This window comes from Myodes glareolus, chromosome 4 (assembly GCF_982192425.1).
Source record: "Myodes glareolus chromosome 4, mMyoGla1.1, whole genome shotgun sequence".
NCBI lineage: Eukaryota > Metazoa > Chordata > Mammalia > Rodentia > Cricetidae > Myodes > Myodes glareolus.
In genome coordinates, this window is record NC_142029.1 from 107584928 (window position 1) to 107608265 (window position 23338).

General features: G+C 43.7%; 1 protein-coding gene and 1 pseudogene across 1 annotated transcript; both read left to right on the forward strand.

The window, feature by feature from the left end:
• The first annotated feature begins 537 nt into the window (after positions 1 to 537).
• On the forward strand, positions 538 to 17386 carry Znf558 (zinc finger protein 558). The gene is made up of 7 exons (XM_048434263.3): positions 538 to 1155; positions 2741 to 3252; positions 3759 to 3847; positions 4413 to 4539; positions 11875 to 11967; positions 12594 to 12688; positions 13120 to 17386. Exons 2-7 carry the CDS (start codon positions 3222 to 3224, stop codon positions 13903 to 13905), a joined length of 1221 nt encoding a protein of 406 aa, XP_048290220.3. The 5' UTR covers positions 538 to 1155; positions 2741 to 3221; the 3' UTR covers positions 13906 to 17386.
• LOC125400540 (vacuolar protein sorting-associated protein 72 homolog pseudogene) lies at positions 17008 to 23048 on the forward strand (annotated as a pseudogene).
• The last annotated feature ends 290 nt before the right edge of the window (positions 23049 to 23338 follow it).

A 23338-nucleotide genomic window follows, 5' to 3' on the forward strand; every position in this document is an offset into this window, starting at 1 on the left:
TGAGCTTGGAAACATCGTCTGAATAGTAAAATAATCTGAAGTAAACCCACTCCTGTATACTACGTCTGGGAGGGGCACGAATGTACATTCTGAGAACAATTTTGTGCTTGGACGGCTGAGTTCCAAGAGTCTTGTCCTGTTCTCTTTTCTCACAAGCAACCAGAATTCCTCTTACACAGCTTCATTCAGGGTTCGTGTTCTGACATGATCCAAGGAGGGTCACCTGCAGATCACCCCTGGGGATGATTTCTTACCCTACCTAGAACCACAGGACTCACCCCCCTGCATTACCTATGCCCACCCATATTCCCATCCCTGCAACTAGCCTCTCCGACTCCTAGGGACAGTAGCAATCCTACCTCACACCCCATACCACCATTACCCACCCACAATTAACTCAGTTCACTCCTGGCTTTATCCGCCCAGCATCCTGCCCCCGGAATTAATCCGCACGGTAGCCACGCCCTCCGAACTATTTCCCGGTAATCATCTAACGGGCTTGCAAGCTTGGCTGCTCCCACCGCCTTGGTTCCTCCGACCGCCCCGCTGCCGGGGCCTCCCGTGGTCTCATCGGATCACCTATCCCAAAGTCTAACTGGGTGCATAGTTATTAAGCAAACTGGGAAGGCTTTCCCACCCCAAAACCCCCGACGAACTTTTGGGCGGAAATGGGCAGAAAGGCGCCCACGCCGGGCGGAAGTGCGGAGCTGCGGGAGCTGGTGCGGGTGTAGCTGTGGGCTGGCTGCTGGGCGGAGCGGTGTGGGGTGTGCAGGGCCGGCTTTGATCGGGTGTAGGAGCGCTGCAAGGCGGCTTTCTCCGCCCGGAGGCCTCAGGCTCTTACCGCTGCCCAAACACCAAACCCGAGCTCTTCCACGGCTCAGCGCTGGAGACGCTTTTTGTTCTCACAGAGTGAGGCGAGCGGCCGGAGGCCCGGGACGCTGTTCTGTGAGCAGCAAGCAGAACAAATTAGCAGTAGTGCCAGGGTGGGAATTCTTCAGCTCCGTCACTTTTAGGCCTTCTAAGCTACAAGGCATGTTTACCGTCCATGGAGTCACCGGAAGATCGCTCTCCTGTCAAATAAGTTGTGCCATTAAACAGAGAAATCATTTCATCTTCTGCCTGCCCTTTTGAGCTTCTGCCTGCATTAGAGATCAGGTAATTCCATTTCCCCAGCCATAGGCTGGCTCTTTATTACATGTTAAATCTGTAAATATACGTGGAGGGCGGGTGATGGAGGCTTTTTTTTTTCTGTCACAACTTTAGTACTAGCTGTAAATGGGCTCAGAATCGATTTTTATACCTTTTTTTAGACAATAATAAATAAATAAAACCCATCATTCTCAAACACAGACTTGTGTTGAAACCTCAGTGTGGTGTTGAAAACTCCTCAGTGAACACCTGCCCTCATTAGTCTAGAAATTTCGTGTCAGTAGGTGAACAGGATGCGGAACTTGAAGCAATAGAGTTCCCGCCGACCCTGCAGTATGGAACTTCTACAGGGTTTTTCTTTTGCTTGTAACAGGTTGTGACTCTAGGGATGCAACCACTTAAGAATGAGGGTTATCTCAAGACGCTGTATTAATGTTTAATGTTATATTTAAGGGATGGATGCTAGGGTGTGTGATAAGTAATGTAGTTGAATGCAGATTAACACAAACATAACTAACGATGAATATGAGTAAGCTCATAAATGCAGAATTTTCTTGTGTACCTCAGCACCACAATTTTCAGGGTTTTATATTAAGTACAAATTGATGAGCTTATTTCTATGTATTTTAGCACCTACAAGCCTTCCCAGTAAATGCTAGAGCTTTTACTATTTTTAGTATTTTTAGTATTCTTCACGCTGGTTCCACTTGACTTCTAAAATCCGCTGCATCTTCATGAGGGTTCAGAATAAAGAGGCATGTAGGAAGAGGAAGTTTTGCGTTTCCTTATGTTGGTAACAGAAATCTAAAACTGAATAGACTAGCTACTAATGCTGACAAGATTGAAAGCATTTGGAAGAGTATTAAAGAACAAATTTCAGACTAAAGAGTAAGATACAGGACTGTCCTCCCTACCTTGCCTCCAGATAGGACTTTAACATTTCTGAAACAGCAGTATGATCTTTTATAATATGGAAGATATTTATTAGCTATATGTGTTTGATTTCTTTTATCCAATGCTGGAAATCAAACATTTGTCTTGGACAGGTTAGGCAAGTGCTCTGCAGCTGAGCCGCATCCCTGCACCTGCCTTTATTTTAAGCATTCCTGAAATCATATTAAGGGAATATTTGGTTATCATGTAATTGATATTCATTATTACACAGGTTAGGATGATGAAGACCCTTGTGTTATTCAAGGCGGAGGAGTTTTCTAGGGCAGAGGACATTTGGGAGTCAGAGCCGTCTAGGCAATCTAGGACAGGGGGTCACTTCCATGAGCTGGGCCTTGACCTGGTGCATGAGGCCCAAAACAGACTTTGTCCTGTCTCCATGGAATGTACATTCTAACAGAAAAAAAAAAACACAGCAAAGCTGAGAATATTGAAGACTGCATCTAAGGAGACGGCAGAGCCGTTTGGAAAGGAAAAGTAATTGAGTTGTAAGCTAATAGTGCCTGGGATCCCGATTACTATAAACAGTGGCTTCAGGTGATGCAGAAACATCATTCTCCTGCTGTTCTGGAGCTGAGGATTTCCAAATGCCTCAGGCAGCTTTCCTGCAAGTTTTTAAAAACCTCTTTTCATGTTTCAGCCCCTGAGTCAAGAGCATAGGGAACCCCACTGAGGACTGGCAACTGACATCTAAAATTGAGCCGGCGGTCTGTGAATATTCAAGTCTGAGAGTATATTCAAGCAGGTTGTGCCAGAACTGGACTGAATCAGTAGGCTTCCGGCTGGTGAAGACTTCGGAATTGCTGTGTTGCTTTAAATGGGGAGAATTCTTATTGATGATGATGTGAAAGCAGAAAGAAAACAGAATTTTCCCCCCCTCAACAAACAAGAATAAAGCAGAATAAAGGTCCAGTGTGGGAGGCAGAATGTGCATTTTGAAGAAGGCCAAGATGGACAAGCTAGGAAAGACTCGTCCTCAAACCCCCTGGAAGAGACAGTGGCTGTGGAGCCTTCCTAACTTCTGTTGATTCTACCATGCTGCCTTTGGTGTCTGTGGGAGTCAGAAATATATCTGGCCCATTTATTGCATCCTGTTCGGAAGCTCTGGTGTTGGAGTCAGGATGGCAGCGACTGTCATTCCTCTGATATATGGTAAGTCACTAGGTCCTAGCAGCCCTTCCAGGAAGATTCATAGTCCCCCAAGCCCACAGTTCAGAAAGTGGTGGAGACTGGGAAGCCCTTGAGGAAACTCAGGCCTAACAGGAAAGGCAAGAGTGAAGCCCAGTGGTCCAGGGATGTCATAGCTGTTGGATACGATGTAGCTGCTGGGTTTTGGATCTGTCAACTTCATGACGATTATATGGTCTCTTTTGAATTTTGCCTTTAATTGTTTCTGGAATAAATGTTCTCTTCCTCATAAGCAGTCAGACCAAGGTGCCCTCTATCTGAGCTAAGTAGAGACAAGGTTATGCCATGCTTATGAAAACTGGGACTAAGTATTTGTGCAGGGAGGGATAAAAGAATGTGCTATGTGTGTGCATGTGAATAGGCATGCCATAGGTGTGGATAGTGGTATATTCTCAGTCTCTGGTGGATAAGTAAACCTCAGATTATCCCAGGATGTCCTAGATTCTCATAATTTATTCCTTCTCCCCCAGTTCAGTCTTCTCTGTACCCACTGTCCACTGAGAAAGGACACACAGGGAAAGAAGGGCAGGCCAGTGAATTCTTGACAAACTTGATAGAGGTGAGTCAGATCTTCATTTTTGACAAGTCATTCCTTGCATAAAACTTATTACTATAAAGACTTATACACTCCAACCAGCATCCCCAAGCATCTGGCAAGAGCTAGGAGATGTCACAGAAAATGTCTCTGGTATCAATATTCGTTGCATTCTCAAAGCTCCTTCCAGAGTCTCTAAGGACGCCATATGCTTCCTAAGAGTTTGTGGGGAGTCAGCTAAAAGTTTGACTCTGTCTTTCTTTCAGGCAGTTTATCACAGGGTGGGGTAATTACTCATTTATGTAACATTTGTTTCTCCCCTTTGTGGATTGTCCCAGGCCTGTGCTCAGTCCTAGGAAATGAGATTATAGGAGTCTGAGAAGTCTGAGAAGAAAGAGAAAGGAACTTTGGGAGGTGGGCAGTAGACAGGAGAAGAGCCAGGGCACCAACCTCAGAAACCAAGGCAGATGGAATTCAGCTTGCCTACACACCTGTGCTCTGGGTTCATCTGTGGGGCTGGCACCCTGGGCTCTCTTCTCCTTGTCTTTGATGGGGTGCTTGCCTAAGCTGTAATGTGTGAATGATTTAGGAGTTGGTGTCATTCGAAGATGTGACTGTGCAGTTCACAGAGGAGGAGTGGGCTTTGCTGGACCCTTTACAAAGAACTCTGTACCGGAGGGTAACGCTGGAAAACTGGAAGAACCTGGCCTCACTTGGTAAGCCCCCACCAGCCTTGTGCTGCCTTGATTTTAATCACTCGGGCAAGTTTTCAGTCCAGGTTGTTTATTGGTATAAAACAAATAGTGTTTGAATCATTTTGAAACACACAGTTGAGCGGCTTTTAGTTTATTTATCATGTTGTACAGCAGTGTAATTTCAGAACATTTCATTACTTCTGCTGGGTTTTAGGTTAGCCTCCCAAGGTTTACATGCTAGAAATCTAGTCCTCTGTGAAAGGCAATGTTAAAGTAGCGGGAACATCTGATAGTGGGGCACACTGGAAGGTGTCAAGATCAAGAGACCACCCTCAGAATGGATGCATGCTGTTTCTTGGGAGTCAGCCAGGTCTTGTGAGCCAAGTTAATTTTCTTTTAAGAAAATTAATGGGTTGTTGCAGAGGGAGGCAACCCACTTGCTTAGGTCTTCTTCATAGAGCTGATTCCCTTTCTACTTCTTCACCATATTAACCTTTTTTAAATAGCAAAAGAGCACCAATTTTATTGTTTTTAATTATGTGTATATGAGTGTCAGTGATCATGGGGGCCGGAGGTGTCACATCATTCTGGAGCTAGATTTATAGGCAGTTGCAAACTGCTAGGTATAAGTGCTGCAGTTTGAACCCGAATCCTCTGTAAGAGCAGTATATACTTCTAAGTCTCTCTAACCCTTCCCAATGCCAGCGTCTTTCTCCAAATGCAAGTGTCATGCTGTTTGGACTTTCTGGATACCAAGATCTTGAGCCAAAATAGGCTTCTTTTCCTTAAAATGTACTTAGTCACAATATTTTGTTACAACATAAGAAAAGAGACTAAGACAACTCTGTGAGGTGTTGAGTATGTGTGTTCTTTGGAAGTTTCATACATGTATTTAATGTATATTGATAACATCCATCACTACCTCCTTCCACCTTCTCTAAAGTCTCCCACTCCCTTTCAACTTTATGTCCCCTTTTTGTTTTTGTCTGTTTGTTTGTTTTGTTATCAATAACCCCCTGAGTAATTAGTGTTGCCTGGGTATTTGGCCATCCACTCCAGCATGAGCAAGCTAATTACCATCAGCTTATCCAGTAGACCTGGGTAGGGCCTTGGGGACCTTCCTCTGGCTATGCTTGATCTTACATAGGTAAACACATCTGTTATGAGTTGATACGTGCAGTGGCCATGTCATATCCAGAAATCAGCATGTCACCATCACCCCCTCAATCTCACAGTTCCCTACATTATTCCTGGCCCTCATCTACTTAAGTTCAGTGAGCCTTGGATGGTGGGGACTGGGTGTAGATGACTGCTGTGGGACAGTGATCTTGTACCCTGTCACTTGTATTATTTTAATAAAATGCTGATTGGCCATTAGCCAGGCAGGAAGTACAGGCGGGGCAACCAGGCAGGAAGTAGAGGTGGGGTGGTGAGAACAGAAGAATTCTGGGAAGAGGAAACAGTCTGCAGTCCTCTCCCAGACACAAAAGAAGCAAGATGAGATGCCTCGCTAATAAAAGGTACCAAGCCACGTGGCTAACACAGACAAGAATTATGGGCTAATATAGGATGTAAGACTTAAGAAGCCTGAGCTAATAGGCCAACCAGTTAATAATTAATGAAGACCTCTGTGTGTTTTTTTGGGGGACTGGGCAGGACAGAAACCTCTGTCAACAAAATGGTGCCAATGTGAACAACTACATCCACATAAAACCTGAGAGAGCTTGGGAAGTAATTCTAAACACAAAGCAGAGTTCAGCATAGCTTCTTGGTAGCAGCATTTTCTCATATGGGCTCTATTTGCTAGAGACAAGCACGTCTCATTTAAGAGAGGCTTCCTGACTCAGCTTTAGCTGCAAAAACCTTGCAGCTCTTTTAAGAGGCCCCACCACCAAACACTTAAATGGTATTGATGAATAGCCGATAGCATGCTTCTTGGTGGTTGCGGGGACCTTGAAACTCCATATAGTTGTGACAATAAACATGGTCTGGCCAGTACTTCCATAATGAACCTCAGATGGTTGGGAGTAGGTATAAATGAGCCATCCCGAGCCTTGGATGCTGGGGAGTGGGTATAGATGACCCATCTTGAGCCTTGGATGGTGAGGCATGGGTATTGATGACCCATCCCTTGGCACTTTAATCAATTGTGTTTCTCTGCGTTAACTATGCCCAAGGCAGAAAAAAGCTTCTCTGAACAAAGTCAAGAGAAGAACAGATCTATGAATATAAACAAATATTTAGAGTGCAATTTGACATTATAACCATTTAGCAAAACACAAGTATGTTCCTTCCTAGGATCTGTGATTTCTCCAGTCATGGGCTTTTGACCAGGTTTACAGTACCAGGCATGAAATCTCTCCCATGAAGCAGTCCTAATATCCAGTCAGAAAGCAGTTAACTGCATAACCATCGTGCCAATCACTGTTGTAGAAATGGGCACTTTTTTGCCAGCCAGTCAGTATTACAGCATGCAGGGTCTAGCACTGGGTAAGATCATTGATGTCTCTTCTCCAACAGCAACCTGCATAGCACCTTCTGGCACTGTACAACCTAGTCATCAGTACAACCTGATCATCTTAAGGTTGATTTTTTTTTACATTGTGCATTCAAAGTTGGTGGTGTCTTCAGCAGGAGGGTCTTATTGTCTAGTTATAATGGGCAAGTAAACAGTGGCCATAGCCTCTGAGGCCTCCTGACCAATAACTTGTATGGAGGTGTTTCATGCCTGGCACTAAGATTTCCACCACAACATACTTCTGTTTAAACTCTATTTTATATATATAAGCTTGCAAACCAGTGGTTTCCCAAAAGGCTTGTCTTAGTTACTATTCTATCACTATGAAGAGACATTGTGACCAAGGCCACTTATAAAAGAAAACATTTAATTGGGAGTTTGCTTGCAGTTTCAGAGAGTTACTCTATGACCATCATGGAGGATAACACAGTGGCAGGTAAGCAGGCAAGCAGGCATGGCCCTGGTAGTCGCTTGGATCATATCTGGAGCTCTGCCATCTGCAGCACGCAGAGCTTGTCCTAGCTCCACTCCACAACTTCTGGTGAACTTAGTCATCTGCCATTGTACCGGCATCTCCAACATAATGCTCTCGTCTCTGTTGCAGCTGGGCTGCAGCTTCAACTGATAGCATCCTTGGCTCTCACCTTCCCTCTGGGACCCCTCCAGACATGGATTTTCTCCAGGGGTCTCTCCCAACCTCTCTTTAGGGACTCCATCCCTGCCACATGGTGCCAAGCCTTAACTGTCCTTCCTCATTCTTTCATGCCTTCAAAAGTCTATCACTTGGGAGATTCTTAACAGTACTCAGTTTAGCTGTTAGCATGAGGTACAGTCTTGAACTCAGGACTAAAGGTCCTGTATGGTGACCCTGAAGGAACACTTCCCAAAAGATTGCTATTGTCTTCTTAAGCACAGCTGATCCTTCAGTCCCGTCTGATCAGCATCTATGATGCCCACAAAGCAAAGGTTTTACTGCATAGGTGTTGATCTCTTGTTAATCACAATAGATTCAGCGATAGCTGACCAGACCCCACAGATGCTTCACCCCCAGTTATTCTTACTTTTTTCTTTTCCTGTTTTTTCTTTTCTTTTCTTTCTTTCTTTTTTTCTTTCTTTCTCTCTTTCTTTTGCCTATAATTTTGATATCATATTTTGGAAACCATTACTAAATGAATCTTTTTTAAAAACTTGGGCAGTAGTAGTGCATTCCTTTAATCCCAATACTGAGGAGGCAGAGGCAGGTGAATCTCTTTATTCTAGGCCAGCCTGGTCTACAGAGCAAGTTCCAGGATAGCCATGGCTACATAGAGAAACAAACAAACAAGAACAACAGCAAAACTTCTGTGCTTTCTTCCATTAATTTTTAGGTTCTAATTCCTACATTAGGTATTTGATCGTTTTGAGTTAGTTTGGCAGATGATGCAGAGGAAGTTAAACTTCAGTCTTTTATATGTGCTTATGTTTACAGTTACCTAGTGCCTTTTTAGAAGGCATTTATTGTAAAATTATTTTGGATGCTGTATCAAAAATTGATTGATTTACTTTGCATGTATGTGTACTTAAATGCTTTTAATTCTATTCCAGTGGTCCATGTTTCCAAATTACACAACATTGTTTTGATACCTTTCTTTGTAGAGAATATGAGCTATTGTATTTTTGTAATCTATGTACATGTAGGGTACATGTGTTTGCACGTATTTATGATATATGTGCACCAATGTGGATGGGTACACTGAGGCTAACATTGGATGTCTTCCTTGATTGAAGCATGGTCTCTTAACCTGCAGCTGGCTGTTTTGGCTAATTCTGTGAGCTCACAATTCTGTGAGCTTGGAATTCCCTATCTGCCATTCCATGTCCTAGGATTACAGACAGGTAGCCGGCTAGCTTTACATGTGTTCTGGTGATCCAGAACACTCACATTGCTGAAGTTAGTACTTTGCCCACTAAACAATTCCCTACAAACTCCTTTGACCCCTTTGTTCTTTTTCTTTTTTTATTTCTTTATAAATAATATCAATCAAAATTTCCACTTCCTCCCCTCCTTCCTCTTCCCTCCCACTCCCTCCACACACCTTCCCACCTCCCCCTCCAGCCCTGAGAGAGGGCGCCCTCCCCCCTACATTCAGGCTTAGGAAGGTATGCATCCAAAGAGAATAGGATCCCCAAACGCCACGTGCAGTAGAGACAAATCCCAGTGCCATTATCATTGGCTTCTCAGTCTGCCCCAATTGTCAGCCACATTCAGAGGGTCCAGTTTGATCCCATGCTCGTTCAGTTCCAGTCCAGCTGGCTTTGGTGAGCTCCCATTAGATCAGGCACACTGTCTCAGTGGGTGGACCAACCCATCGTGGTCCTGACTTTCTTGCTCATTTTCTCCCTCCTTCCACTTTTCAACTGGACCATGGGAGCTCAGTCCAGTGCTCTGATGTGGGTCTCTCGCTCTATCTCCATCCGTCGCTGACGAAGGTTCTATGGTGATATTCAAGATAGTCATCAGTCTGACTATGGGACAAGGCCAATTCAGGTGTCCTCTCCACTGCCCAGGGTCCTAGCTGGGATCATTCCCCTGGGAGCATGAGGACCTTGGGGGAAGGTTGGAGCGGGGAGGGGAGAGACAGGGAGGGGAGCAGAGAAAAATGTACAGCTCAATAAAAATCAATAAAATAAAAGAGCTAGCCAATAAGAAAAGAGAGACTCAGTGCCCATTTCCCTTTTCTAAATGGGAGATGTATATTACCACTATCATCCTGTTGTAGAAGGAGTGGGCTGTGACCCACCTCCCAGCTAGCTTAACCCCCGAAATAACCATACAGAAATTGTATTAATTAAATTACTGCCTGGCCCTTAGCTCTAGTCTCTTATTGGATAACTCTCACATCTTGATTAACCCATTTCTATTAAATCTGTGCATCACCACGTGACTGTGGCTAACCGGCAAGATTCTAACCTATGTCCATCTCAGGCCAGAGATTCATGGCGTCTGCCACTCTGCCCTTCTTCCCAGAATTCTATTCTGTCTTCCCCGCCTGTCTGAGATCCGCCCTTATCAACTAGGCCAAGGCAGTTTCTTTAATAACCAATGAAAGCAACACAAATACAGAAAAACCTCCTACACCATCCTCCTAAGACTTAATGTCCCAAAAGAGTTGGTGGGAAGCACCTAAAATATGGAGGATAGAGGAGATTGATGTGAAATATGGCTTCCTGGATGATGTGGCTGGCACACTTGGGAACTCACAGCAGATGTTGTTATTTGAACAAAACATGCATGAGATCAAGCCAGCCAAATTCCTTTATAGTTGGGATAGATGATATCTAGGTCCTACCCCTTACTGGGGAGCTGATGGCATATGAGGGAAATTGAGAGACATGAAGTTGAGAGAGGGACCTATTGAGGAGGATATAAATGTGATCATGTCTCGTATTTACATATGCAGTTATCAATAATAAAAGTTTAAAAACTAAGTTTGGATTTTAGTGCATTTTGTATTTGCATTAGGTTACTCAATCTGTGCTGCAATTATGGAGTCTGATTTTTCTCCATCTATGGCATTATCATGCCATTGTATATAGCATTACTGATGTTTCAAAACTTATTTTCCAGTATCTGTATCTATCAGGTGTAAACACAGGTAATTTGTCACATATTTCTTTGAAGTCCTAGAACCAAAAACTTAAATTTCTTAATTTCTTCAAATGAACTTTGTGTTTACATGAGGGCATAAAAAACCTGAAACTATAACTAAAACTAAGCGAGGTGGTTTCTAATACTGCCTTGCTTTCCTGCTTCGTGCAAAGTCCGAGATCACCCAAAAATGTGCACCTAGTAAGGTCTTTTCTGAGTGTGCCTTGGTTGTGTCTGTAACAATCTTGATTCTGGAAAACATTGTCTTTGTGATACCCTTCTAAGCAAACATCTTCTAGTCTACTTTTTTCCCTGCCTTTTTGGTTAGTGTTTGTTGTGTCTAGTGTTTTTTCTTACACATAGATCTATAAATGTGCTTATCACATGTGTGTCTGACTTTGGAGTTAAACAAATGAAGAAAAACCCTTTAAGCCAGTCTTGTGGGACATCCCTGGGAACAAAAGAAGACACAGACAAAGCTCTGCTCTGCTCTGTCTAAGACAAGCAGTGCTTTCTGCCCTCTTCGGGTGCACAACCAGAACAGATTGAAAATGGATGTGAGTAAGTTAAAAATGGCCTGAAGTTCTCTCACTCAGACTTAGTTGGGGATGTGTTATTTAAAGTTTGTTTCCATAACTAAACATTATACTAATAGATATTTGTTTTGAAGTTTATAGTTCCGGAAAGGTAATTCAATTCTATTAAGTTTACTTACTATTTTTGTTGGGGTGGGAGTTTAGAGTTCACCTTTTCACCAATTTCTTTCTCAACTTTATAAGACTTTTTAAGCACTTTTACCTCCTGACATGTGACTAGGGATTTTGAAGGACAGTGGTGAAAACAGATGTGGCCCATTTTTTTTAATGGAATTTTCTCTCTAATGTCTTCCTTGAAAGATGATTTTCCTTTCTCTCTCTTGTCCTGACTTTATGTTCTCCATATTCAAACTTTAAGGGCCTTTTAAATGGATATTTGAACTTAGGCATGTACATCTGGGATTATTAAATTCCCATTACTTTGAAAATTGATGTAGAGATACTTAATTTTTTTATGAAAGTTACTGTGTTCTTTGGAATTTAGACAAAAATTCCACTGCTGCCAAAGTCACATTTTTCATCTTCAGAAGTTTGGCTTCAGGTTTATAGATTTGTGTAACCCTTGAATCATTGAATCATTTCCCTAACATTGCATGCATTTTCTCCACAAATAGGGCGATGCCTTGATAAACCAAATCTGATATCCCAGTTGGAGCAAGAAGAGGTTATAAGAGAGGCCAGAGGAAGTGGTCCAGACATCTGTCCAGGTGAGCACAAGTGACCAGGGCTCTCTGGGAAGTGACTGTGGCGTGGGAAGCAGGAGTGGAACGTAGTCTTTCCTCTGACGAAGGTAGACATGCACATCAGCATGAACTACCACTGTCTTTCCTCTTCTCCCAGCTCAGCCTTTGTCATCTCATACTTTGGCCTGGGGGAAAAAAAAACAAAGGTGCAGTTTTTTGTATTTTAAATTTTAAATCACTGGCTGGAGAGATGGTCCAAGGTTAACTTTGAGAGAACCAGAGTTCAGTTACCAGCAACCATTCAGGAAGATTCACACCCGCCTATAATTCTAGCACCAGGGGACCCCAACCCCTCTGTTTACCACAGCCATCAGTATATACAAACCTAAACACAATTAAAAATAAAAAATAATTGTAAATTTTAAGTCACAATTTCCATTTTTGATTATTTGTTTTGTCCATTTTTATCAATCTCAATATATGTCTAGAATATATTTTCTTTGACTCCTAAAATTTCCAGAACCAAATCCCCCTTCTTTCCAGTCTTTACCAAGTATTCTGACCTCTCAGAGTCTTCCTTAAATTATGTATGCATGTCACCATCTTTCTTTTTTCTTCCATTAACTTATTTTCTTTTTAACTTGTTTCAGATTTGGAGACTGTGCTGAAAGTCAAATGGCTAGCTCCTGAGAAGCACACTTTTGGAAAACAGCATGCAAATAGCCGAAGAACACTAAAACTGGAGGTGATGATTTCTGGGTTTTCCATGTTAGAAAAGATAGAAAACCAAGGGAGTCGTTATGAACAGTAACATTTAAACTTGAGGAAGTGTTGTGTCTGGGAAGATACTGTGAGATATGATATTTTGCTAGAGGAAAAAATTAAGCCAACTTCAAACATTTCTTTACTGAGGGTTCCTACACTTGTAGGAACTAGATGTGAATTGGGTGTTGGGTGTTTGAAACATAATGGTCCTAAATTTGTCAGAAAATGTTTTTGGATATAAGGATTTATAGCCAAATGACTGTAACATTGAACAAGCTCAAACTAAGCAGAAGTCATATATAAGTACTGAGAAGAGCCAAGCTGTTTTATAATGTTGTAGATTTTCTGGGAAAGGGATGGTACATTATTAATATTATTAATTATAGATACAATTTATGTCCTAATTAACAGGAAAAAGATCATCATGGAATGAAAATAAATGAATGCAGTCAATGTTTTAAGGTCTTCAGCACAAAATCTAACCTTACTCAGCACAAGAGAATTCATACTGGAGAAAAACCCTACGACTGTGGTCAGTGTGGAAAGTCCTTTCGAAGCAAATCTTACCTTACTGTACACAGAAGAATCCATAACGGGGAGAAACCATTTGAATGCAATTACTGTGCGAAAGCATTTAGTGATCCCTCGTCCCTCAGACTTCACATAAGAATTCACACTGGGGAAAAGCCCTATGAGTGTAACCAGTGTTTTCATGTCTTCCGTACCAGTTGTAACCTCAAAAGCCACAAGAGAATCCACACGGGGGGCGAGAATCACCATGAATGTACTCAGTGTGGAAAGGCCTTCAGTACAAGGTCCTCTCTCACTGGGCATAATAGCATCCACACGGGAGAAAAACCCTTCGAGTGCCATGACTGCGGGAAAGCCTTCAGGAAAAGCTCGTATCTGACCCAGCACTTGAGGACTCACACTGGAGAGAAGCCCTACAAGTGTAATGAGTGTGGGAAGTGCTTCAGCAGTAGCTTCTCTCTTACTGTACACAAGAGAATCCACACTGGAGAGAAGCCCTATGAGTGCAGTCACTGTGGAAAAGCTTTTAATAACCTCTCGGCTGTGAAGAAGCACTTAATGACTCATACTGGGCAGAAGCCCTATGGGTGCAAGCACTGTGGAAAGTCTTTCACCAGTAACTCCTACCTCTCGGTGCACAAAAGAGTGCACAACAGGTGGATATGAATTGTGGTGAGAAATTACTGAGAGAAAACTTCGTTGGTCCTAATATAACTTGAGAGAATTTACATCAGGTGTACAAATTATTTATTGCTGTGTAATATATGCTCACCCCAAATTTTGTGGCTTTAAACAAATACCTCACATTTTATAGGTCAGGAATATAAGGGAACCTTAGTTGTGTAGTTCCTCTGCAGGATTTCTCATGAGCTTACATTCAACAAGTGAATCTTTTGTTGAAAGACTCATCTTCTAAAGTTGTCATCGAAGGAACGACTTCTAGGATGGCTCATCACATGCCTGGGAATTTACTGCTGGTTATTGACAGGAGACCTTCACTGACTCACCATGTCGGCCTCTTCCCATGATTGTTTCTTCATAATATGGCAAAAGAAGAACCTCTCCCCCAGTGTTCCAAGAGAAGCCAGTTAACAAATGAAGTATCATTTATGACCTCACCTCCAAAAGCTACAGTTTCACACCTTCCCTATTGCATTCATCAGACACAGACCAGCCTTGGTAAAACGTGGGAGAAAACTGTAATATCTGAAGGTCAGGAGACAGCTCTCTGAGAACCATCTAAGAACCTCACCATGAAATTAATGAAGTCTTCAATAGATCTTGATGCTTTTAATCCATAGGAAGTGACATTCAGTAAATTGTTAAATCTCTGTGCAGAGACATCTGTGTGATAATGCTTTTTAGCTCACATCTTGTACCGTGCCCCAAAGATACTGTGTTGGAAAGAACATGGTGGGTAGAATATTGGTCATGTGGTAATGATCTTTAGTGATGTCAGTCTTTTCAGTCTTTCTTGTGGGAAATCACACATCTGAAGAACAAAAGGAATTCAGGAAACTGTAAAGCAAAGTGTTCACATTACTGGCCACAGATAATGAGGCGCCCTGCTGTGATGATGGGAAACCTTCAACTGTTTTCCTTTCTGAAAGAGGTATGAGACTGCTTCCTGAGAAACCCCCTTGAGTATCATAGGCTTGGCAAGCCTTCGAGGATTCCTGTGACGTAGGAAGAATTTGGCAGTGATTCTTTAAGCACATACGTTAGAGGGCCACCTTAGAAAAGTGACCTAACACATGTAAGGATGCTTCAGCATCTGCTCTGGCTGAGCAACTGTGTAGTAATATACTGGGAATAAAATGGATGAGTAGGTAGTATTTGTAGGTTCAGTTGTTGTGCCCCGATTACAACCCCCAGTGAGACCACCAAAAACCAGAGAAGTCCAGATTGCAAAAGCAAGGTTTATTGTTAGAGTAATATGGGCTGGCTTGGAACTCGTCTCCACACTCGATGCAGAGAGGCAGAGAGGAGCTCAAGTCCCTCTGTGGGGTTAGCTTTTTAAAGGCAAAAGCCACAAGCCCTTCAGGGCGGTTGAGGGGGGGTTAGCACAGGTGTAAGGTCTTTGCTCTTTCCCATCCTGTTTTGTCAGCTTGTTTTATCTTTAGAGCAAGGTAACGCTGTCCCTGAGTCAGGACATCTTTGTCAGTCTCCACCAGATGGCCAAGCGTGCTTGTGCTTTGGCATTTCCTGAGTGGGGTGGGGGGCACTATCGTCTCTGGGAACACGAAGCTAGTCTAGGGTTTTTTATTTTAAAACACTCTGCTAGGAATTTTCTTCTCATTCCTTTGAGAATAAGGGATGAGGGTCTTACACAGCTACCAGCTTATTAATTTTAAATCTTTGTTTTATAAACATGTATGCTTATTATGTATAATCCCACCCCAAAATCAGTCCTTCAAATTTCAATGCAGTGTATTTATAACTCATCTTTTGAAGGGCTGAGCGTGGCAGCTCACATTAGTAACCCTAGCCGTCGGGAGGCTGGCAAGGTGGATTGTGAATTGGGTGCAAGCTGGACCTGTGGCAGAGTACTTTTGTCAGAGTGTAGGACTTTCTGATATTGATCTTTTCTCTTCTTTCTATTTAGTGTCCATTTTGTCCTGCTTAGGGCCAACAGGATGACTCAGTGGGTGAAGGTGCTTGCCACCAAACCTGATCACCTGAGTCTAGTCCCCAGAACCCAGACAATGAAAGTAGGCACTGATGGCACATGCCCTTAATCCCAGCACTCGTGAGGCAGAGGCAGGCAGATCTCTGTGAATTTGAGGCCAGCCTGGTCTACGAGAGCTAGTTCCAGAACAGCTAGGACTGTGAGAAGCCACATCTCAAAAAACAAAAAACAAAGAAAGAAAGAAAGAAAGAAAGAAGGAAGGAAGGAAGGAAGGAAGGAAGGAAGGAAGGAAGGAAGGAAGGAAGGAAGAAAGAAAAAGAGGTGGGGGGAAAGAGAGAAGAAGAAAGAAAGAAAGAAAGAAAGAAAGAAAGAAAGAAAGAAAGAAAGAAAGAAAGAAAGAAAGAAAGAAAGAAAAAAGAAAAAACAGTTGCCTGGCAGCACACACCTTTAATCCTAGCACGTGGAAGGAGAAAGCAGGAAGTTCAGGAGTTCAAGGCCACTCTGGGCTACCCCTGAGATTGAACCAGAGACAGAGCCAGGTGGTGGTGGTTCACACCTTTAATCCCAGCACTTGGGAGAATCTCCCTGATTCAGTTAGAGGATTTGTAGAGACAGGCTCCTCTCCACGCCAGTTCGGTCTGAGGTTTCATAGAGGTGAGAAGTCTAGAGCTGCTGCTCTGCTCCTCTGGACTTTCAGCCTTCACCCTGATTTCTGACTCCGGGTTTTTATTTATTAGGACCCATTAGGGTTGCGCTTCAGACTCCCACGCCTTGTCCTCTGGCAAGCACTCATCTAGGCCCACAACAAATATTTTTCTTAAATCTAAAAGTGTATTAATATTTCTGGATTCCTTGACACCATGAACTTTGGAGGCTGAAGAGAAAGCCTGGCTTCTCATTGATCTTCTGTTCCTCTCACGGTTTCCCTTGGCAAGTGGCTGTAAGGTATGGAGTGAGGAGAACTGCTTGGCTTTCATCATGATGGCATCGGCAGTGGAACAGTAACAACGATTCATTTCCTCTGAAACCTCTGACTGAGTATACTAGTTCTACATTTTTTTTAAAAAATTCATGTTTTGTTTTAAAGTAATTCCTTTACTGGTGGAAGCCAACATGATTTGCTGTTTGTTCTTGAGGTGATGTTAAGTTACAGCTTAATGCAGTATCTAACTGGTAAACAGATTTGTCGAATTATATCACAGTTCTTTGAAAGTAATATATAATCTGTTACATGTTGATATATGGTATATGTACATTAATATTCTATTTTAATGGGATGTACAATTGTTTTCTTTTAAAATAATTTTGTTATAGAGCCATAGCAGACTTCCACTGTGATTATGAATTATCATTGATTATGAAAAAGTTATGTCATTTTTTCTCTTTATTTTGAAGTTCTGTAACTAGGTGCATACACAACTGGGTGCTTTTTTTGTGTGAAGTGTTCCTTTTTATATAAGGACCACATTTTTCATAACAGAGTACTATAATGCATTCATAATAAATGGTTAAACACTATGTAGTGCTTCTCATAGACAAGCAGGAATGCTTTATAATCAACTGTTGAGTACTCTGGATAAATATCAATGTATTCTGTTATTACTCCCACTTTACCAATGAAGAAGTTAATAGGGCACACAACAGTCACTTGCCTGAGTTCTCTGGCTAATAATAGTATAGTCCTGATTTGAACATAAGACAGTCCTTATTTTAGTACTAGCCCATCTGTTGAGCGTCTTTGGGGAACTGTTGTATAGGTATTTGCTGAATTGAAATATTATCTCCTAGAGGACACAAGGATGCCCTGAATGACATCGGGAGAGGAAACTAATGAAACAGGAAACTTGTCAAACAGGACTCAAAATGTTCAGGGGCCATCCCCCAGGTTATGAATAGTAAATAATTGCTGCTGTATGTGTGGAGCTGCCAGTAAATTGGGAGGGGAACCCCAAGGATGCAGCAGCTTCTTTTCATGTAGGGATGGGGTTTTGGTGTTGCAGCTACCTCTGAGGCATCCCTACCCCTTCAAGTGACTTTGAGAAATTCGTTGGTTTGCCAAGCCAGGCTTGATGGAATTTTTTCCCTTAATTTGGCTCTCGCACCCTATCTGGGGAGTAGCCATTTGTTTACATCTCCACAGAAAGTCATACAGCGTGAAAAAGGCACTCATACAGGGGCACTCATACAGGGACGGACAGAATCAAAGTTCTCTCTGGGAGGATTAGCTGCATGAGCTCGATGGTATTTAAGATGTACTCCTGAAGCCAATCTTTGTGAGCATGGAGTTTGAGGGGCAGTGCTGATACAGGCCTTCCCATGGGGTAGAAGATAGTGTGCCTCCTTTGCTCTAGTGGTAATTCCATGCTGTCTGATACGAATGATAAGACATGCAACCAAGACTGAGCCATCTGAAAGTGGAGTATCTTTGGGAAGAAACCCAGGGTGACTGAACATTATTTCTGTTGCTGTGATAAAACGCTGACCAAAAGCTACTTAAGAAAGAATAAGATTTATTTTATCTTACTCTTGGAAGTTGGGGTAAGAACTCAAGGCAGAAACCAAAGAGGAATGCTTCTTGCTTCCTTGCGCACTCTCTGGCTTGATTATCTGCTTTACCAGCTCATATAAAACTCACTTGTCTGTGTGCCACACTCAGAGTAGGCTGGGCCTTCTGCACCAGTTAAGATATTTCCCAACAGGCCAATGTGATTTAGGCAGTTCCTCAATTGAAGTTCTCAGGTCTGAGAACTGTTGAGTTTGTAAAGTTGCCAGTTAACACTAATTGGAATAGCCTCTCTCTGCATGGAGTGGGGTGGCACACCTTCCCGGAGTCCACTGCAAGAGTCTGGGAAACTAGTAACAATGTGAACGGACTAGAGAACATACAACAGTTCCCAGAAGTGGCACTGTGGGCCCAGATTGTAAGCAGGTTATGGCAGTTGTGTGCGCTTTCCTGTGGGTGGTGAAAGGCAACAGGCTCCACTGCCTGCCCATAGTGAACTTGTCCTTGTGACAGAATCACGGGGAGAAAAGCATGAGACTACTGCCTGTTACTGGTGTGCTCTTAGCAGGAAATTGTGGAAATGAGAGCGCTGAAATACAGGTGTGACTGCTATTATAGCAGGCTGGATCCAAGGGGGGAAAGGCAGCTTATTAGACCTGTGCTGAAGACGCTTTCCTGGGATCACAGAAGTTGGCGTCCGTGAAAAGAATTGAACAGGAAGGAAAGGAAAGTAGAAGTGATAGAAGATATCCTACCTGGCTGGCCTTTAATATAGAAGAAAATTTGTACTGCCATGCAGATGGGTGTCTTGGTTATCTCAAACAGAAAACTACATCTGAACTGCTTGAATTAGGGAAGACTTTTAAACAAGAAATGAAAGACCCCCTGGAAGCCTAGCATGTGCTATTGTGATAGAGATGGAACATCAGTCTAAGTGGGAAGTGGAGAAACTGAGTTGGCATAGCCCATCCACTCATTCTTCTTTGACCTGGTAGCTTCGTAATCTAAGGGAATACAGAAAAAGAAAAAATAAGTCCCACCTAGGCTGACTCATGAGTCACTGGGGTGCTTGAGCTTTCACTAAAGTCCTCATGAGTGTTAGGACTCATGAAATAATGGACGACAAATGGGACAGATTTAACAAGATGGCTTAGGGGTGTGGGCTATTGCTTTGCAGGCCTGATGACCAGAGTTTGATTCCCAGAACCCACCATAGAAGCAGAGACCTGACTACCCAGAGTCATCCTGTGACCTTTACCTGTTCACCCTGGCGCACATACACCTGTACTCACACTTCACACACTCTAATAATACTTTTTAATTAAGGAAAATTAATATTGATAAATTTAAGAACAGGCCTTTAAAGAACAAGCCTTCTGAGAGTCTTCCTGTCAGGAACAAATAATCTGTGTCACACGGAAGACATAGCAGCAAAGCAAGGGGCTCAGGAGAGAATTCTTTCCGTAGAAAAGATGCACAGAGCCCAAACCTGACTACCCAGCCCACTTATCCCTAATGATAATGCTGACTGCATCCTATCCCATTGGTGGGAGTTCAGCTTCATAATCGGATGTGTTTGGCTAATTGGTGAGAAGGGTAGGTGTTGCATCCAGTGTGGGTTCACGCAGATCTCAGGAAAGAAGAAACAGGGCACTCCAGTGCTCGGCTTCTTGAGCCTCCTAATTCCCCAGGGAAAGGTAAGTGCACTATGCACCCATTCTGCAGGCCCACGACACAGGACAGTCAGACGCAATAGGGAGTTGAGTCAAAGCAGGAACTCAGTTTATTACATCCGCTTATAAAGGTTAAGCAACATCCTGTGCTGTAAGAGTACCTCCAGCCAAACCTCCCCCTGGCTGGAGGAGCATCTACCGGGTACAGGCCCCGAGATAATTTTGGCTCAGCACTCCAGGATGATTTTTACCCTTTCCAGTTACAGGGAAGCCAGCCTCTGGCAATCTGACTGGGTCTAGCTTAGAAAAAGAATTTTTTTTATTGTTATGCAATTCACACCTTTAGCAAGTCAGTTTCGGAATAACAAAACCTCTTATCTAAGCTTCCCAAAGAGACAATGCCCAAATTCCCAAAGTCACAGCAGGTCTCAGTGTGCTGAGTCCTAAACCCTTAGGAAACTCAGATAAGATGTACTCGAAGTGGATATTACACGTAAAGCAAAGGCCAATGGAACCGCTATAATCCGCAGCTCCAGGGAAGCTAGGCTTCAAGGAGGACCTTTGGGTGGGGCGGGGGGGGGGGCATGTGGATTCACCCTGGGAAAGAAAATTAGATGAAATCTCCTGGGTAAACTGGGGGTTGGGGAGGCAGTAAAGAGGAGGGGAACAGGGATGAGAAGGTAAGGGAACTGGACGGTGGGGGGCGGGAATCTATCTTGATAGAGCCACTATGGGGTTAGGGAAAAACCTGATGCTAGGGAATTTCCCAAAAATCCACAAGGATGACCCCAGCTAAGACTCCTAGCAATACTGGAAAGGGTGCCTGAACTGGCCTTCCCCTGTTATAAGAGCGGTGAATACGCCAATTATCATCACGGGACCTTCATCCAGTAACTGATGGAACCAGATGCAGAGATCCACAGCCAAGAACCCCGGCCGAGCTCCGGGAATCCAGTAATAGAGAGGAGGGAATATATCAGCAAGGGAGTTCAAGATCATGATGGGGATATCTACAGAAACCAAGCTACTGGAAAATTATAAACTCTAGACAGCTATGAAGGCTCCACGGGACTGAATTAGGCCCTCCATGTGTGGGAGACAGTGGTGAAGCTTGTACTCTCTTAGGGGTCACTGGCAATAGGACCAGGATCTAGCCCTGGTGCATGAGCTAGCTTGTTGGAGCCCATTCCCTATGGTGGGATGCCATGCTCGGCCTTAATGCATTGGGGAGGGGTTTGGTCTTGCCCCATTAATGTGCCAGACTTTGTTGGTGCTGAGAACCCTTGTGAGGATCTGACTTTGAAAACTCCTTTTTCAAGAAGGTGCTTCGGGAGCGCTGATCTCCGCGAACCGGCGCTGGGCTAGGAGCTGCAGGCGGCAGTGCTGTCTCCGTGGGCAGCATGAGACCGGTTTTCCGGTTTTCTGAAAGCCTAGGAGGAAGACGGGTTATACCAGACGACTTACGGGGGTTTCACAGAGAAATGTGGAGATGATGAGTATCAGGGAGACCAATCTGTTTCGGAGGATAAGGTAGGCTCTGACTCTGACATTGATGAAGGAGATGAACCATCCAGTGTCGAGAAGCAGAAGAACCAAGAAGGAAGTGCAGAGTTGTCACCAAAGCCTATAAAGAGCCTCTAAAAAGCTTGAGGCCTCGAAAGGTCCGCACCCCAGCAAGTAGCTCTCAGAAGGCCAGAAAGGAGAAGGTACTGCTGCCCCTGGAGCTACAGGATGACGGCTCTGACAGTCGGAAGTCTATGCGTCCATCTACAGCTAAGCACACGCGACAGACTTTCCTTCGGGTTCAAGAGAGGCAGGGACAGTCGCGGAGGCGGAAGGGTTCCCACTGTGACTGACCACGAACCCAGGAAGAGCTGCCCAGGAAAACCAAGATCACAGAGGAGCTGAACTTACATTCGCTAGAGACCTATGAAAGGCTTGAGGCCGACAACAAGAAGCAGGTTCACAAGAAGCAAAAGTGCCCTGGGCCAGTCATCACCTACCATTGAATGCCGCGTGTTGGGGGAACCCAGACCCTAGGAGCAGAATGTGGACATGGAAGGACTTGATTCTGCTCCTGCAGCTTCTGCATGGACTGCACACGCTGGGACTGGAGCTGCCGGCACTCCTGCTCACTGCTCACGCACCTTCATCACATTTAGTGATGGTGCAGTATTTGAAGAGCGGTTCCCCCAAGGGCGATCCCCAAAGGTCCCTATTCGTCCCCACCGTCCAGCTTTATACCGCGATCCTGAAACAGACATACCCTAGGCCACTGCTCAAGCCTTCAAGATCATTCGAGTGGCCTACAAGAAGTACATCACTGCCCATGGACTGCCACCCACTGCCTCAGCCCTTAGCCCTTGTCCCCTGCCCCCTGAGCTCTGGACCCCGGGCCTTGCGGCAGAAAATTGTCATCAAATAGATGCTTGCTCCATAGAAACGTCTTTCCTCTGCCGACCTGGGCTCACAAGTCCGCTGTTCTCTTTGTCCTCGCTCACCTTTGCTCTGGGTTTTGTTTTGTTTTGTTTTGTTTTAAATCATTTCCTTCCCTAGTTCATTCTGGTTTTGTTTTGTTGTTTTTTTAATTCTAATAAAATGGTAAAAAAAAATAATAAAAATAAAAATAAAGAAGGTGCTTCATCTGAAGCCATATAATGAGCTGCCAGGGAGGGGGTGGCCAATCTCAGCTTCAGAAATGCGCTGTGATAGCAGAATTTAAAAGGATACCCTAAAAATAGCCAATTAAGGAGCTAAGGAGCAAGGTCATAAAATTTAATGAGGTCCAGCTGTTCCTAGGAGGCATCCTGTCCTCGAAGATACCTTGTCAGTTATTAATGGCTCTTTGTTAGGTTTTCACACCCAAAAACTGACCAGTGGTTTCAGAACTTCCTTATCCAATCCCAAAATTACAGGACATGAACTCCCCTGATTATGGTGTTTGCCCTTTGAAAGTTCTACCCTCCAGGGCTCCCTGCCACATTTCTGCACACATCTTCCGGGGGTGCTGGAAAGGTGTTGGTCCCAACTTGAGTTTGAATATCATTAAAAATCCTCATGTAATATGTGTCGGAAATTCTGCTTCATGAATTCATCTGGGGACCAGAAACTTGGGCAAAACAACCTTACCCATTGTGAGGAGTGGACGGGAGTTGGGCTGGGGGGAAGGAAGGGGAGCAGGAAGAAGGGTGGAAAGGAGAATTGGGCTTGGAATGTAAAACGAAGTTTAAAAGAATAGTACATTTTAAAAAATATTTACAAAAGATTTACATACCTCAAACACAAGGTACCAGA